Source organism: Silurus aristotelis (assembly GCF_946808225.1).
Source record: "Silurus aristotelis genome assembly, chromosome: 10".
Classification (NCBI taxonomy): domain Eukaryota; kingdom Metazoa; phylum Chordata; class Actinopteri; order Siluriformes; family Siluridae; genus Silurus; species Silurus aristotelis.
In genome coordinates, this window is record NC_139583.1 from 20,527,329 (window position 1) to 20,544,145 (window position 16,817).

At 38.4% G+C, this 16,817-nt stretch overlaps 1 protein-coding gene across 6 annotated transcripts in view; it reads left to right on the forward strand.

Annotated features, from left to right (window-relative positions):
- Positions 1-16,817, forward strand: part of sptbn4b (spectrin, beta, non-erythrocytic 4b) — a 73,580-nt gene that overhangs the window by 49,768 nt on the left and 6,995 nt on the right. For all 6 annotated transcript variants that reach the window (XR_014535422.1, XR_014535423.1, XM_083552563.1 and 3 more), the window contains 15 exons: positions 1,907-2,170; positions 5,015-5,239; positions 5,869-5,958; positions 6,247-6,525; positions 6,987-7,117; positions 7,652-7,856; positions 8,835-9,080; positions 9,226-9,360; positions 9,490-9,734; positions 10,844-10,982; positions 11,932-12,016; positions 12,156-12,352; positions 13,508-14,199; positions 14,628-14,688; positions 16,358-16,614. Coding sequence is in view for 4 of the 6 variants with exons in the window: in XM_083552563.1 (XP_083408689.1) it covers positions 1,907-2,170; positions 5,015-5,239; positions 5,869-5,958; positions 6,247-6,525; positions 6,987-7,117; positions 7,652-7,856; positions 8,835-9,080; positions 9,226-9,360; positions 9,490-9,734; positions 10,844-10,982; positions 11,932-12,016; positions 12,156-12,352; positions 13,508-14,199; positions 14,628-14,688; positions 16,358-16,614 (3,251 nt within the window). In the remaining 2 variants the exon portion in view is untranslated. The remainder of the gene's footprint in view (positions 1-1,906; positions 2,171-5,014; positions 5,240-5,868; positions 5,959-6,246; positions 6,526-6,986; positions 7,118-7,651; positions 7,857-8,834; positions 9,081-9,225; positions 9,361-9,489; positions 9,735-10,843; positions 10,983-11,931; positions 12,017-12,155; positions 12,353-13,507; positions 14,200-14,627; positions 14,689-16,357; positions 16,615-16,817) is intronic.

Below are 16,817 nucleotides of genomic sequence, written 5' to 3' on the forward strand. Positions count from 1 at the left end.
AGTTGCATGTGCACTATGTGTGTTTTGTCTCAGACAAACAAACAAACAAAACTCTTACAGTTACTATGTGCATAAATGTAACCATATTTGCTCAAAAACCATACTGGGCTCAGCTATATGGATTTCTGTTTTTCTGACCCAATATCTCTTTCTTTTCACTATCTTCCTGCGTTGTAATCAAATTTCCAGAAATAGCATATTACTTTTATGGTGCTCTACTTTATACTCTGTTTCACCTTCTCTCTAATTTAAATACAGGAACATCTACACAAGATCAGAATAATATGTCATACTGTCATGTTAGTAACTGTACAAATGGGTGTAGCTAACCTATTAATGTTAATCTATCTAACAGCTTTGCTTGTTAAAACCCATCTGGTGGAACTGCAGATTTGTACACCTTAGTCTATTTCTGTCCAAGAAGTGTGAAACCCCTCCTAATGACCTATAATGAGTGATGATCCCATAGTCCCAGGTGTGTTTTTCCGTATATGTGTGTGTGTGTGTGTGTGTGTGTGTGTATGTGTGTGTGTGTGTGTGTGTGTGTGTGTGTGTGTGTGTGTGTGTGTGTGTGTGTGTGTGTGTATATGTAGATGTGTATGCATGTGCCTGTGTGTGGTCGGGGGGATAAAGATGGGGGTCATCAACCCTTTCTCCCTTTCCCTATTTGAAGGGCATTTTTATGCTCTGCTCTGTATTGGAGGTCAACAGGAAGTGATTTGAGTGTTGTATCTGTTTAAGAGGAAGCAGTGAAATTAGTTGTTATTGCTCTGAATAATATCATTTACAATGAGGAAAATGCTTCTATCTCTTATGGGTTTCTTACTTTTCTTTATACCAGCGGTCCCCAACCTTTAAGGTGTGGCAGATAAATACAACAAAATAAAATGATACGACCGGCATGAAAACTGGTATTTTATTAATATAATAATAAACGTGAATCCACTGTGTTGTTTTTTGTTCATTTTGCTCGCTTGGGGGTTTGAATTTAGCAGTAATGTATTATGTGTAAGCGGCTGGAGCCCCTTTAAGAAGGTAACGAATGTGGGTGAGAGATGTGACAAAGGCATCTTCACATGCATCAAGAGTGAGTCATAGACAGATGTGGAGGAGAGAATCCGGTTATTTTCCAAAATAAAAACTCGTTCTGAATCAGATAATAAATAAAACAGAAATAATGTAAGTCATGTATTCTTTCTGTGGAGCCCGGCACCAATTGACCCACGGACCGGTGCCGGTCCACTGGCCAGGGATTGGGGACCACTGCTCTATACCTTCTTTTTCTCTCTGCCTCTTTTATTTTATTATTCTATTTGCCTCTCTGTGCCACTCTTTCTGATTTCTCTCATTCTTCATTTATTATGCTTTTCTTTCTCTCTCTCTCTCTCTCTCTCTCTCTCTCTCTCTCTCTCTCTCTCTCTCTCTCTCTCTCTCTCTCTCTCTCTCTCTCTCTCACACTCTCTCCACCCACACCTTTTACACATTTTCTAGGTCTTCCCACAAGTGATGCTTCAGCTGACACACAAGTGTGTGTTTATGTGTGTTTATGTGTGTTTATTTGTGTGAGTGTGTGAGTGTGTGAGTGTGTGAGTGTGTGTGTGTGTGTGTGTGTGTGTGTGTGTGTGTGTGTGTGTGTGTGTGTGTGTGTGTGTGTGTGTGTGTGTGTGTGTGTGAGAGAAGAGAGAGAACAGTGAGAGGGTCTGTTATGTAAAAGTTCTCAGAATTACACATTGCATTCAAATATGATGGACATGGGACAATCCCAGAATTCTGTTCAATGGACCAACTATAATGGCCTAAACGTTCACCAAAATGCAGTTTAAAACTTTTATAAGTATAAGAATTGCTAAAAGTCTTATTTTTTTTAATTGTGGTATTTTACGCTTTTTCTTTCTTTTTTAATCAGGAAGGTGAGCGGCTGATGGTGGAGAAGCCGGAGCTGAGCTCCATGGTTCAGCAGAAGCTCAGTGAGATTCATGAGTGTTGGCTGGACCTGGAAAACTCTACGCAGGTCAAAGCACTGCAGCTGTTTGAGAACAACCGGGGGCATCAGATCAGTCAAAATTACACTCGGCTGAACGAGCGCGTGCAGCAGCTGGAGCTGCAGCTAAACCACTGTGACTACAGCCATGACCTCACCTCCGTCAACAAACAGCTCAAAAAGCTCCAGGTTTTATTTCAGCACTGAGAGATCACATGCTGTTACCTTTCACCTTTTGATTAAACATTAGCATGGGTTTTTGTTTGGCTAGTTTATGAGCACTTTAATAAGGATGTTGTTTTAACTAGGGCTGCAACTATTTTACTGTCATTGATTGTCCTAGGAAACCCTGTGGTGTGACCTTATTTAGGCTAAAAATACATTGAATGGAATTGGCAGAGCACTTATCAGCATGTTTTGACTCGATACTGTGAAATATGTGCTTGTTCATATGACAAAAATCACTTGTTAAACCATGCTTATTAATCACTGCGTATTGAGTTCTCCCAATTTATCTGGCTTTTTAGCTGTATCTTACTTTTATGGTCATATTTATCTTTTATTATTTATAAAAAAAGCAAAGCTCATGCTATTTTGGCCAAAAGATTACTAGTTATTATGACAAAAAGTCATAGGGTAAATTTGATGTAAAATGAACAGTTAGGAATGTTGTCTTTTTGTGTTATAGAGATGATATTTGGGTAAGACTTCTTTCCTAGTATTTGGTGATTGAAATGCTGCACAAAAATATATTTTAAATAGCATTGTTTTTTGGTATTTAATTGATTTCAACAATTTGGTTCATTAAAAAATAGATTTATTGATCTAATTAGTAGTCAAAATAATAATTAGTTGCAGGCCTAGTTTTTACAACGATCCTTCTTTTTCCTTTTTCTTCACATTTATTTAATGGATTTTAATTCCGTGCGAGCTTATTATTATGCAAATAGTTTAATATGAGTTTTTGATGTAAATTAAATTGACCTGGCTGGTTGTTGGTTTTTCTCTGACAGCATGGCGCTGCTTTACAGCTGATCTGAGTTCAGTTTGAGTTTCATTCCTCCATCCACATCCATCCATCAATCAATCCATCGGCGGTACTGTAGCACCTTTGATTTTTTTTTGTTGTGTTCATTTTCTTGCCTCTCTTTCTTTCATCGCTATTTTCTTTCCTTCTATTATATCTTTTATGTTTTCATATATTTTTCTTTCCTTTTTTAGTTTCCTTTGTAATTTATGCCAGTTCTAGTTGGGTCTATGAGTATACCTCCAGTGTGTATATCCACTTAACATATACACACATTATGTCTTAACTTTGTATTCGTAATGTATGATAAAAAAAGACCAATAAGGTAAAAATGATCCACTAATGTATTCCTGTACACAATTCCTTCCATGTTTGCGGAGAAAATGCCCCATGTCATAATGTTTTCTCCTTCATATTTCACCGCCCTCAGGATCATGGTTGTCCTGCTGCAAACCTGGCAAGATGAATTTTACCAGAATGTTCTATTTCTAATTTGTGTGATCAGAGTATGTAGGTAAAATATATATAATATATTTTATTTCGTCAATATATATATATATATTTCGTCAATATCCTTTTAGTTGCACATTTCTGTGCTTCTATTATATTTTAGATGGGTTTTCCCTGAGATATAGAGACTTAGATTGGTTGCGGTAAAGTTGCATACTCTTCTCTGTCTGTTGTTCTTACTGTTACTTTCAGGTCATCCTACAACTCTTATCAAGTGAATGCTGAGAAGTTCTCATACCTTCACTGCAGCTACTGTAGTTTGTGAATGAGTTGTAAAATCTTGCATAGTAAAGGATCCAGGGATGAGCAGATATGGTTTTTAGCTTTTTAGTGGGTGAACTTTTTACATATACTTGGACTGTATTTGGAGCCATGGCCTTTTAATTACAGTTTACAAACTTGAATCAGAGATTTTGGTGGCCGTCCATGAGTTTCTTACATAAATATGTTCATTTCTACTGACACAAATGGAGTAAACCTTAGTATATTAAGTTCACAATTTTTCTATGAGATCCAGGTCAGGCCTTTGTGATGGCCATACAAAAACTTTCACTTTGTTGCTTTTAAGCCATATTGTTAGGTATTCTGTGGGCCCATTGTCCTGCAGGATGACCCATTTAAGACCAAATTTAAGACTAACTTTCTGTGTGATGTCTGAAGGTCTTGCTGCAGTATTTCTACATAATCTTCCTTCCTCGTTATGCCACCCATGTTGCATCAGTCTTTTATCAGAACCCCTTTAAACAACTCATGATACATTCACATCTATGTAGACCCTTTTACAAATGTACTTAAGTATCCAAAGTACTATAATTTCTTATGGCTATAATGTTCCGATTGTCATGTTTGTCACAAGGCTCACAATTAATCAACTCAGTTTATGTGAAAAAACTCTAATGTTTCCCTTAGCACACTAAACTATTAGTAGAATGATACTGATTAATCAAACACTGATATCTATCTATCTAAAACAGAGCGCACGCTCTACCCTGATTGGTGGCTTAAACATGCTTGACTAGTTTTTTTTTTCACTCATATATAAAAAGGAACGACTGTAGGAACGTAAGACATTTGACTTTGAAATGTAGTGAAGTTAAAGTCTCCCCAAAGGGAAATACGTGAAAAGCTGCTTAAATTTACTTCCTTACTGTCCACCATTGGCCTGTACAAAAGACATTATGTGTGTACATTTGGAGTGGATTTATTTATTTATATTATATAATGTGCTTGTTTTACACATACAGTAGTTATTTAGTCCTTTTTTCTTTCTTTCTTTTCTTTCTTTCCTTCCTTTCTTAGCCATAGCACCTTTTGGCACTAGCTCGCTTTTCACTTTAATGGGTTGTTACAATTAAGCATTATTTTAGCCTTGGCTAAGTAAAAAAAAAAATATGACTAATTATTCTGCCCTCTCTCTCTCTCTCTCTCTCTCTCTCTCTCTCTCTCTCTCTCTCTCTCTCTCTCTCTCTCTCGCTCTCTCTCTCTCTCTTGCTCAGATGATGGAGCGACAAATGGAGGAGTGGTGTAATGAAGTGTGTGATCTGCAACTTCAGTCATCCTCTCTCCCTGAGGAGTGTGTGATGGCAGACTCGGTGTCTGTGCGTCAGGCTGAAGTAGAGGCACGGATCGTACGTCTCATCGAGCCTCTGAAGGAGAGACGAAGAGTCCTGCTCGCATCCAAAGAAGTGCACCAAGTGCGCCGTGACCTGCAGGATGAAATTGTGAGTTTGTGAGACACTTATAACAGCAGTCTATATTCTGAACATTTACAGCTAACTTGCTTCTATAATGTGGAGAGTGATCGAGCGAGCATTTGGTGTGTTTATCAGAAAGCCTGTTTCTCAAAGATGCAAAAATCTAATTGTTACAAATGGTACTCTTGCATCCTATACCTCTCCTTTAGCATTAACATATTGGTTTTTAACATTTGATTTACACGAATAATCAAAACGATTTACAAAAATCTTCTCATTAGTATATTGCATGCATTCATATATTTTTCACTGTAATGGGTTTGTTAACATTATTATTTTTATTATTATTATTATTATTATTATTATTATTATTATTATTATTATTATAAAGGAAAAAAATTGGATTCAATTATTATTATTATAAAGAAAATTAGCTCCAATTAATGCCACATTTAGGTTATAAAAAGGGGGAAAAACTGCTGGTAATAAACCCCTTACTTACTTGAGATGCAGTGGTTTTATGACAACACTTTGGAATATCAAACAGGATATGCAGTTGAAAACAAGATCAATGTAAAAGATACATAGATCATTTGCCACTTTTAAATATATTTAGAATGAAATGTGTGAACATGGTCATATTTGTGTGTTTTCAGCTTTGGGTGCAAGAGCGCATTCCACTCGCTATGTCACAGGAATCCGGGAGTAGTTTACAGGCTGTGCAGCAGCTCATGAAGAAAAATCAGGTAACTCTACACCCCCCCTTGGTCTCTTGGATTTAAAGTTATGAAGGGCACAGTCTTAAAGTCAAAGGCAATGCAGCCTGCTCATTTCTTTTGTCCTTACAAGGACAAATTTTATCCTGGGTATTTTTTGAATTGGATCTTTTTGACTTTCTCTTGGAACCACAAAAACTGACCGTGCAGCTTCCACCTGAGTGGAACACAGTGCTAGTGTTGAATATTGTATAGTGGCATATCACATTAGCAGATATCAGCACATTTCTAACAGCACAGTATGTTTCTCCCTTTCAGAACCTGCAAAGGGAGCTGGAGAGCCACCGGGGGCATGTGGAAGAGGTGATGGAAAGAGCGAGCCTGTTCTCATCAGTGCGCACGGCCGAGGCGGAGTGTGTGAGCGCGTTAATGGAGGATCTGCAAGGCCTATGGGCGGCACTGTGGGCCGAGACAGAGCATAAACAACAGCATTTAGACTCCATGTATCATGCTCAACAGTACTACAGTGACATTACTGAGGTGGAGGCATGGCTCAGCGAACAGGAGCTACACATGATGAATGAGGAGAAAGGAAAGGTAGTGCAGGAACAATGCACTGAGACACACCGTACATACATTTCACACAGAGCATAAAAACGTGTTTGCATGCAAGTGCATGTTCTTTCAGAAAAATAAAAATCAGTCAGGGCAGGAAACAATATATGTAAAAATAAAGATTTTCACACAATAAGTTTGGATATAAAGAACAGTAATAGTTGAGTGAACTGAATGTAAAACACAAGTGTTATTACTATTATAAACAGTTTAAAAGGAGAACTCATTCAAAATACAATTTGAAATAATAGAGGAGTATATACATGAGTGATGATGTGTGTGGGTTTTTTTTGTGTGTTTTAATTATTTTTTTGTGGTAAAATGCCTAACAAATAAGAGCTATTGCTCACAGATTACAGACTGGCTGCCAATGATATATCTTGGCATGTCAGCACTGCTATGCCTGTAAAAGCTCTAAGCATAACATCTTTTTCTTCTGTCAGGATGAAACGAGTACGCTGCAGCTGCTAAAAAAACAGTTATCTTTGGAGCAGTCAATCGAGGATTATGCTGAAACCATTGGATTATTATCACAACAGTGCAGACAATTACTGGAGCTCAGCCATCCAGACAGGTGTGTGTTTGTACATCTACCTGTTTATACCTTTTTTTAAAAAGCTATATGAAACCAGAAAACAAAACAGATGCCCTAAATGAAAAATTGTGATACAGGGTTAGATATGCAAAGTGACTAATCTTCTCCAGCGTCAGATGTGTACCGTGAATGCAACACACACACAGGCAGAGATGGCTAGATAAACCCCAAGAAGGGCAGTTCAGTGATTGTGTAGTGGAATATGGACGTACAGTAGAAAAGATTGCGTAGACTTTTGGTGTACCAGGTGTGTTTCATTATGTGGATCTTATAAGTTTGACAAAATGACAAAAATGCACAACCCAAATTTTTATTCTGGCTGGTCCCCTATTGGCAGTCTTGAGGATTTGTGTAAATAATTCTCTTTTCATAAAGATGTATTACAGGAAATGATTAGGTTAAGAATACAAAAATTCAGATCATATATTTGTAACTATATGTTTCCATAAATTTTGTGATCTCACAGACTGGAACAGGAGTTCATGGAAATATGTGTATGTGTTTAATCCGCAGTGATCAGATCAGTAAACGCCAGTCTCAGATCGACCGGCTCTACGTGTCATTGAAAGATTTAGTGGAAGAAAGGAAGTGCCGGTTGGAACAGCAGTACTGGCTTTTTCAGCTGCACAGAGAGGTGGAAGAACTTGAGCAATGGATTGCTGAGCGAGAGATCTCAGCCAGCTCTACCGAACTCGGGCAGGACTATGAACATGTCACGGTAACACTGCAGCAACAAAAATAATGTTCTCAGCAGTTACAGTACAGTAAAAGAATAATAGCTAGTGCATCCCTAGAGTATATGCATTTTTTTTTATATTTCCCATTCACTGACTTTCTGTTCTGTATGTCTGCAAGAATTACATGAAAAAAAGTTCGAGCCCCTCAAGACAAATTACATATTTTGTTGGTTTCTAAAGTGAAATCAAGCAAGCGCATCCACTCCAAATAACACACATTCCAAAGTGTAATGAACAGGTATTTTATATGTGAATAACTTAAATAATAGAAACAAATTAAATTGTAATTGTGGAATATAGGAAATTGAGCTTTTTAATCTTGAACAAGCTCCTCAATATTAGGACTTGTTAGGTAAGTTAAAAATTGTTGTTAGAAGTAAGAGTTCCAGCATGTAACAATTTCTGTGATTCTTCAAATCTTTTGATAACATTAAAGGCCAAAAGCTCTTCTAAGCAGCTGGTAATAGAACTGAAAATAAAGCAAAAAAGTTATCAGCATGCCACAATTTCCAAAAGGAAAACTTTGCACTTTAAAGGAAGATCTGGAAGTTCCATTAGAATTACCTATATGCTGGTTAGATAAGCAAAACGCTAAGCATAATACAACAAAGATCTGCGGGAATTAAATTCGGAGTGGTGTAGCACTATTCCACCCTGCAGCACTGGACAAACAAGATCGGCATGGAAGAATCATCAGCAGAAAAAAACATTGTGACTTCGTCACAAAAATCAGTATATACAGTGTGAAGTATGCAAAAAAACACATCTAAATAGGCTTGAGGCATTTTGGGAACAAGTGCTATGGCCTGATGAAGTAAAAATGGAACCTTTTTGCATACAATGGTATATCATAAGAGCAAAGTCTGACATGATCACGTTACTGATTTATGAATAATACATTGAGCCATATAACAAAGACCATTGTAATAGTCTATATAATGACTGATGCTTTTGTTCAGATCCTACAGGAAAAGTTCACTGAGTTTTCCTCAGAGACAGGAAATATGGGTCAGGAGCGAGTGATGGCTATTAATCAGATGGTGGATGAGTTGATTGATTTTGGACATGCAGATGCCGCCATCATTGCTGAATGGAAGGATGGGGTAAATGAATCATGGGCTGAACTGATGGAGCTGATGGAAACCAGAGCACAAATGCTTGCTGCTTCACACCAGCTTCACAAATTTTTTTCTGACTGCAGAGAGGTAAATTCTGGTTTCCCAATACTTTTGTCAATGTAGTGTATTATATTGTAGTGGATATGGTTTATGTATCAATAAAAGTGTTAATGGTTGTAATGGATAAACACTGGAAATAGAAATTTGTCTAAATTCATTGTGTATGTCACAGGTGATAACACAGATAGCTGACAAACACCGCAGATTACCCGAAGTGCGAGAGTGCCAGGATGGCACAGTAAACACTAGCTCACTTCAGAGACTCATGAGCACATTTGAACATGACATTCAGCTGTTAGTTGGACAGGTGAGTCTAGGAAAGGTTTTTTTTGTTCATCATTTATTGCGAATGCTGCTGACAAAATCTTAAATGCTGCCTGGTAGTTTGTACTGTATATGTATTCCTGTTTCTGGGTGTTGTGTCTTCTTTACTTAGGTGAGACAGTTACAGGAAAATGCCGCTCAGCTTCGTACCGTTTATGCAGGAGAGAAGGCAGAAGCCATCGCCATGCAGGAATATGAAGTGATGCGAGCATGGAAGGAGCTAATCATGTCCTGTGAGGAATGCCGTGTGCAGATAACCACAGCATCAGATAAACTGCGATTCTTCAGCATAGTGCGTGATCAGTTGATGTGGATGGAAAGCATCATCTGCCAGATAGGGACAGGAGAGAAACCCAGGTGCAGCAAGAGAGCATACATACTTACATAAAGAAAAGAAATGTGCATTTATCTGCATAAAGTTAAATAGCCATTTATACATACATTATTTTTTTTTTCTTTGTTATATAATACAGTGTTACATAGATTGGCAAAGATAAATGTCATTTAAAAAGTGAAAAGTTTAATATTCACAATGTTCGGCTTATATCACACTTACTGATTACAGCCAAAACCGATTTGGCTGCAATCGATAAACATTATTATATTTCTAAACATAACATTTCTAAACATAATACTATAATGTAATAAAGCAGCCATATTAAATATTGAGCAGCTAGAATTTTCTGCAGTAGTTTTCCTCCTTTTTTACTACATCCAACACCATCATTTCATGCTGAATTAATAAAGCATTAGATATGACCTATCCCTGCTATTTTACACAAGTTTTAGATAGAAAATATTTTTTATGAGCTTTTGCTTAACAATATCACAATACTAAAAAGCCAGTTTTTGGAGTATGCATGGAAATCATTTTGGATGAGATGTTTGCTACATAAACCTTGTCACTTGTAGACTAGTTGCTCTATATTAGTAACCAAACAACAATCTTCTGATTAATTCTTTGATAAATTTTACCACACAGATAGAAGTGGTAAAGCACCACCAAACTTCCATTGATTGGCCCTTGAGCAAGGCCCCTAACTGTTCAGTTGTATAAATGCGATAATTATAAAGCACTGGATAAAGGCATCTGCCAAATGACTTAAATGTAAATGCAAAAACCAAATCCAGCAGTGGTAACAATGCAGTCATATAATAACAATAAAGACTATCCATTTTCAAAACCCAAAGGTTACAAATATGCCTAAAGTGGTAAAAGAATGCCACCTAAAACAAAGGCGTCTAGTGTTTAAAATGCAATAGGGCACCTAAAAGTTTCTTTCATTTATATAAAAGCACACAAATGATTCCCTTTACAAGAATATGAGAACCAGAAAAATAGCTATATCCTTGTCCAAGTCTGAATTTGATCTTTTTTAGTACACCCTGCGCCTAAAATGCCACTGGTCTGTGTACTTGTTTCTCTCTCGGTGGTCTTAGATCTAATTATCTGCTTCGTTTTTCAGGGATGTCTCATCTGTCGAGGTGCTCATGAATTACCATCAGGGCCTCAAGAGTGAAGTGGAGGCACGAAATAAGAACATGGTGCAGTGTATAGAAATGGGAAAGACACTGCTGGCTACCAGAAACCAAGCATCAGATGAGGTAACAGATAACGTTTTAAACATTATAATGAGTTAATTCCTAAAGACAGTGTTGGATTTGAGTCAATTCTCATTTCTGATCAGAAGTTTAAGTTTATAACCTGCAATAAATGTAAATGTAATGCAAATGAATACACTATATTGCCAAAAGTTTGCAGACACCTGGTCATAAGTATGCTATGTGATTTTTAAGCATCACATTACACATTTAGTTAAACTTTGCTCTTTTAATTCCCTCCATTTTTCTGGAAAGATGTTCCACTAGATTTTAGATTGTGCTTGTGTACATTTGTGTATATCAGCCATAAGGGTGTTAGTAAAGGCAGGTACTGAAGTAAATGAGGAGACCTGGGGTGCAGTCAATGTTCATCCCAAAGGTGTTTAGTAGGGTTGAGATCAGAGCTCTACTTCAGGCCACTTAATATCTTCCTCTCCAAAGCATGTAAACCATATCTTCATAGAGCCCACTTTGGGCACAGGGGCATTGCAATGCTGGAACAGGCTTGGGTTTTCATGTTTAAGTAAACAAACAATTTAATTATACCGCATTTAAAGGCATCCTATACAATTGTGTGCCTCCAGCTTTGTGGTTTGGAGAAGAATCACATATAGCAGAAAAGGTCAGGTGTCCCAATACTTTTATCCATATAGCGGATATAGGCTTAACTGATAGGAGGGGCAGTATTATTTACAGCAATATCCATATAAAAACAAGGTACAATAAAAAAAACAAGACAATATGTTCATAATTTGAACCACAAAACAGTATTAGAATTACATTATTTGGTGGTGTAAAATTTCACTGTCAGCAAGAATGAATATATATTCTACTGTTATTGTTTTATTTTTGCACTGCAGAAATGTTTAATACCATGATTATAGTGATCCTTAATGTGGAACATTAACATTGGGGAATGTCTTCAACTTAATGACATCACTTTGTGTTGTAGATTAAAGAGAAACTGGAGAAAGTTTTGGCCAAGCAGAGAGAGCTGACAGAGAAATGGGATAAACACTGGGAGGAACTACAGCACAGTGAGTCATTACACCATAGAGTAATAATAATAAACAATGTATAAATGTATACCTTCAACTCTCTCTACCTCTCTTTCTCTGTTGCTACCACTTCCCTGTCTGTGCGTTTTTGTCTGTATGTTTCCTTCCACTGTCTCAGTGTTAGAAATTCATCAGTTTGCTCAGGAGGCAGTGGTCGCAGAATCCTGGCTTTCATCTCAGGAGGCGTTTTTGTTCAATCAGGAACTTGGTCGCAGCGTAGATGAAGTAGAGCAGCTCATTCGCCGTCATGAGGCCTTTAGAAAAGCAGCTTCAACCTGGGAGGAAAGATTCAGCTCGTTACGCCGCCTCACTACGGTGAGCTCAAACAAACCAAGCAAAATGGCAATGTATACATTGGTTTGCATTATATATAATTTGAAATAAATGTACTTTTGCTTTTTTTTTTTTTTTTTTCATTTTAGCAGCAACAATATTTACTTTTAACAATATTTGGAATTATCTTGCTATTGCTATTAGCAACCTTTGGGTTGAGTGGTAATTCGGGTCGCGGGGGCAGCAGTCTAAGCAGGCATACCCCGCCTTTGACTGCTGCCCAATCCTCACAGCACCGCCCCTTACGGTCCCTCCTGCAGGTGGTGAGCCCACGGGAAGGCGGCCCCACGTCACTCCGACGTCACGGACCTTGATATTTCCCTCGTAAGGGACCCCCGGAGCATAGAGGGTTAAGGGCCTTGCTCAAGGGCCCAAGAGTGGCAGCCTGGCGATACCGGGGCTCGAACCACAGACCTTCCGATCGGCAACCCAGCGCCTTAACCGCTGGAGCCACCACTCCCCCTTTTTAATTGTTCCTTAAAGTTAGGCATTAAACAAAGCCGGCTCTTATTAAACAAATAGAAAAAAATTGCAAAAGTTCAACATACACACGGGTGACAAATTTAAGCCAAACCAGTTTCTTGACTAAGGTGCTGAAACACCACAAGCCTCATAGATTCATAGATCTTACCTGTCTATGAAGCTGATCTTGAGTGAGGAAGAGTTTGAATATTTATTAACTAGGTTGGAGTTTTGATGATGGTGTTGAAGAGCACTTTCCAACAAATCAATTTGAAATTTTGCACAGGTGTATGAATATGAAAGCCACAGCATATAAATATTAAAACCATTCACTGAGCCTTCATGAGGTTGGGAGTGAGGGTAATTCTGGAAGGCACCACTCCCATCAGGGCAGAAATGTTTCATCACAGCATAAAAGCGACCAGTTAGAATAATTGATTTGGGGTCGAGCATTCAAGCCTTTCCTATTCTCATGGTGTATTCATGCACTCACCAGCTTGTCAATAATATGAAAAATTGACATATGAATTAGGTTGCTCCCTCAATTGTGTAATTTGGATGGGTTATCTAAGGAACCTTTAGTGAGGGTATATCCATCCATCCTTAGTACATGATCTTGCTTTTTTCAAATAATTAGACCAATAACAGCATTCGTATATCATCTCTCTCATGCAGGTGGAGAAGATGAAGGCAGAACAAAGTAAGCTGCCTCCAACTCCATTGCTCGGTCGTAAGGTTTTTCTGGACCCTCAGGATTCATCTCCAGCACGTAGCAGCCCTTCATCCCTTCACAAACAGACTATTTATGAGCAGGGAGACTATTGCAGTGAACGAAACGTGGCTCAGGCATCGCCACCACTTGCATCTCGGAGACTTGGCTCAACAGTCTTAAATTATACACCAATTGTTAGTGGTCCTGCCACATTGCGAATTCAGGAGGCAAGAAACACTGGTGTCTTGGGGGTCGCTGCAGGCCTTGGAACGGCCACAGACCATAAAAGCACTCAGATCAAAACAGTGCACCCCATTAAAGACGTGAACGTAATGGCGGAGGTGGTGCTTCAGGAGCCGGGATGCAGTGGAGGCAGTCGCATAGAATTGCAGGTGGAGCAGCAACGCCCTCATGGGAAGGACTTGCGTGTTGAACGTCAGCTTTCTAATGAACAGCTGATTCAGGCAAGAAGAGATGAGCTTCCTCAAGAAGTGTGGAGGGAAAGGGCAGAGAGAGAAAAGAGGCTAGAGAGACAGACTTCCAGTGAACAGGAAGTATTCGAAACTCGGCGAAAAGACAGACATCGGCTTGAGAAACAAGAAAGCAGCGAACATGAGACGGCAAAAGAACCATCAGATAGACGATCAGGAGGAGGGTGAGACAGCAGAGTATTACATTTCCATATCACCACAGTTTAATTGTAAATGAAGCTCAGCAGCATCTGATTTCAGTTGTATCATCATGCACCACTTTTAGCTCACTGTGCATATAACATTCGTTTTTTTACACTAGCTTTGTAGCGTCTCTGATTACAAACACAACAGCACTTTTTAGAGTGACAGAAAGTTTTTTCTTGTATGGATGAACTTGAAAGCCAATTTGCAAATCAGTTAATTAAAGAGCTGGACTGACTGACGATGGAGATGTGTTGTGATGACCTCATCGTAACTTGAAAATATCATATAGTTGAGACATTAAATTCATTAAATTAATTAATGAAATACATTTTGTGTATAATATATATAGTATTGTTAAACCTTAGTTAATCAAATGACAATTTCTTAATTTCTTAATTAACTGCAGAGAGAAACGGTCTACCTTAGCTGACATCGTGGAACAGCTTCAAGAGCGAGAAGCTGCACAGGTGAATTCCCGTTATGTTTAACATTTGTGTGTATGGGTTTGTTCGGTTCGTAATTGCATACATACCAACTGGAACATGCATACTAATTGGAAAACTGGTACACCAACTTAATTAAGCACTTATCCAATGAGCCAGTCATGCAGCATAATACATAAAATTCTGGTGCAGGTCAAGTGGTTCAATAAATGTTTACCTCAAACAAACAAAAAAATCTCTTTGACTTTAATTGTGACATTGCTTTTGGTACCAGTTGGGCTGGGTATTTCAAAAACTGCTGATCTCCTGGGATTTCACACAAAACACTCTATTGGCAATAGTGTATTTATTGATATAAGATACAATTATTTAATTACATTCTGCTTTTTTTTTTGCTTTGAGTGAGTCTGTGCCAATGATAGCATCAGATTCTGTTGTAGTCTGCTCTGTATCTTCTGCTGTTGTAGCCTGCACTGTGTTCTGTGTTCTGAGATGCTTTCTTGCTCACCAGTGCTTATTTGAGTTTGATTTATTCTCTCCTCTAATCAGTGTGATTATTTTCCTCTGATTTCTCTCATCAACAACATGTTTCAGACTGCAAAACCTCTTTACACAGGGTACTGTTTAATTTTTACATAATTCTGTGTAAACGCTAGAGACTAGTACCAAAAACCATGCCATGAATAATATCACAGAGAAAAAGTTTTCCTCATTCTAATGTTTTATGTGAACATTAACTAAAGCTTTTGACCTGGATCTGCATGATTTTGTGCATTGCACAGCATGATTGGCTGATTAGAATACTGCATAAATGAGGGACTATTTTATGCAGTGCATCTGGAAAGAATTCACATCGGTTTCACTTTTCCCACATTTTGTTATGTTACAGATATTTCCAAAATGGATTAAATTCAGTATTTTCCAAGGTAATTTTAATCAGTCTTTAATGAGAAAGAGGCAGGGGGAAAAACACATGTCAAAAACAGAGCCGAAAAAAACAGTCCAAAAATCCAAAAGCCAGCAAACAGGATTACTGGAAAGTCATGCACGTCCTTGAGCCGGGACATGGGGAAGGTCGGGTGCCAGTGGCAGACACAGTGGAACTTGAGGCAGACCGCCACCTGGTAGAATGCCTTGGAGGTCGGGTAAAGCCAGATGAAGCATGGTGGCTGTCCCCAGGGCCCTCTGTGGAGGTCTGGAGCGGAGCGGAGCGACACCCTCTCTGCAACCCTCTGTGAAGCTTGGGAACAAAGCATCAAGAACCATCTCAAGGATTATCAGTGGAAAAAGGATGCACCTGAGCTTAATTTTGAGTGTCATGGCAAAGGCTGTGAAAACTTATGAACGTGAATTTTTTTTTTTTCCGTTTTTTTTTTTTTTATGAAGTTGCAAAGATTTCAAGCACACTTCTTTTATGCTGTAATTATGCGCTAATGTTTGTACAATTTTAAGGAAAATAATGAATTTAGTACATTTTGGAATAAGGCTGTAACGGAAAAAGTGAAATCATTGTGAATACTTTCCGGATGCACTGTATAATCTGTGTGCTACAATAATATACATTAAGTACCATATGCTATAATATATAAATATATAATTGTATAGTTATATAATTTGTAAATCTAGGCTAGAATGCATTATAGTGTTATAATACATATATACAAAATTCATTAAAATGTCGTTAAAATAATAGGCTCGAGGGGAAATTCCTCGCGTTCCAAATGGAGTTCCAGAGAAGTCGCGTCTGGATCGACCCCGAGCTCGAGACCGACCAAAACCACGCAGGCGGCCGCGGCTCAAAGATGGTACACAGGGCGAGACGCGACGTTCGCGTTCTGCTCCTGCCCAGAGCAGCTCATCTGTCCCACAACCACCTTCCCATCATGCTCAGCGTGAGGGTTTCCTCTTCCGCAAGTTAGACATAGAGAGCCAGAAGAAAAGCTCCAACAGGTGGGGCTAATTTAACTTAAAGCCTGTGGGCATGAACATAACTAAGCATGCTACTGACCTATTGCTCCAGTTATGCCAGTCAGGGCTTAGCATGATTATCCTGTATGCTAACACCAAAATAGCATCCACTAGTGCACCAGTGCTTGGTAGTTTGTCATTTTTTCTAAAACATTTGCAATGAACAAAAAACTGACTAGTTAAGA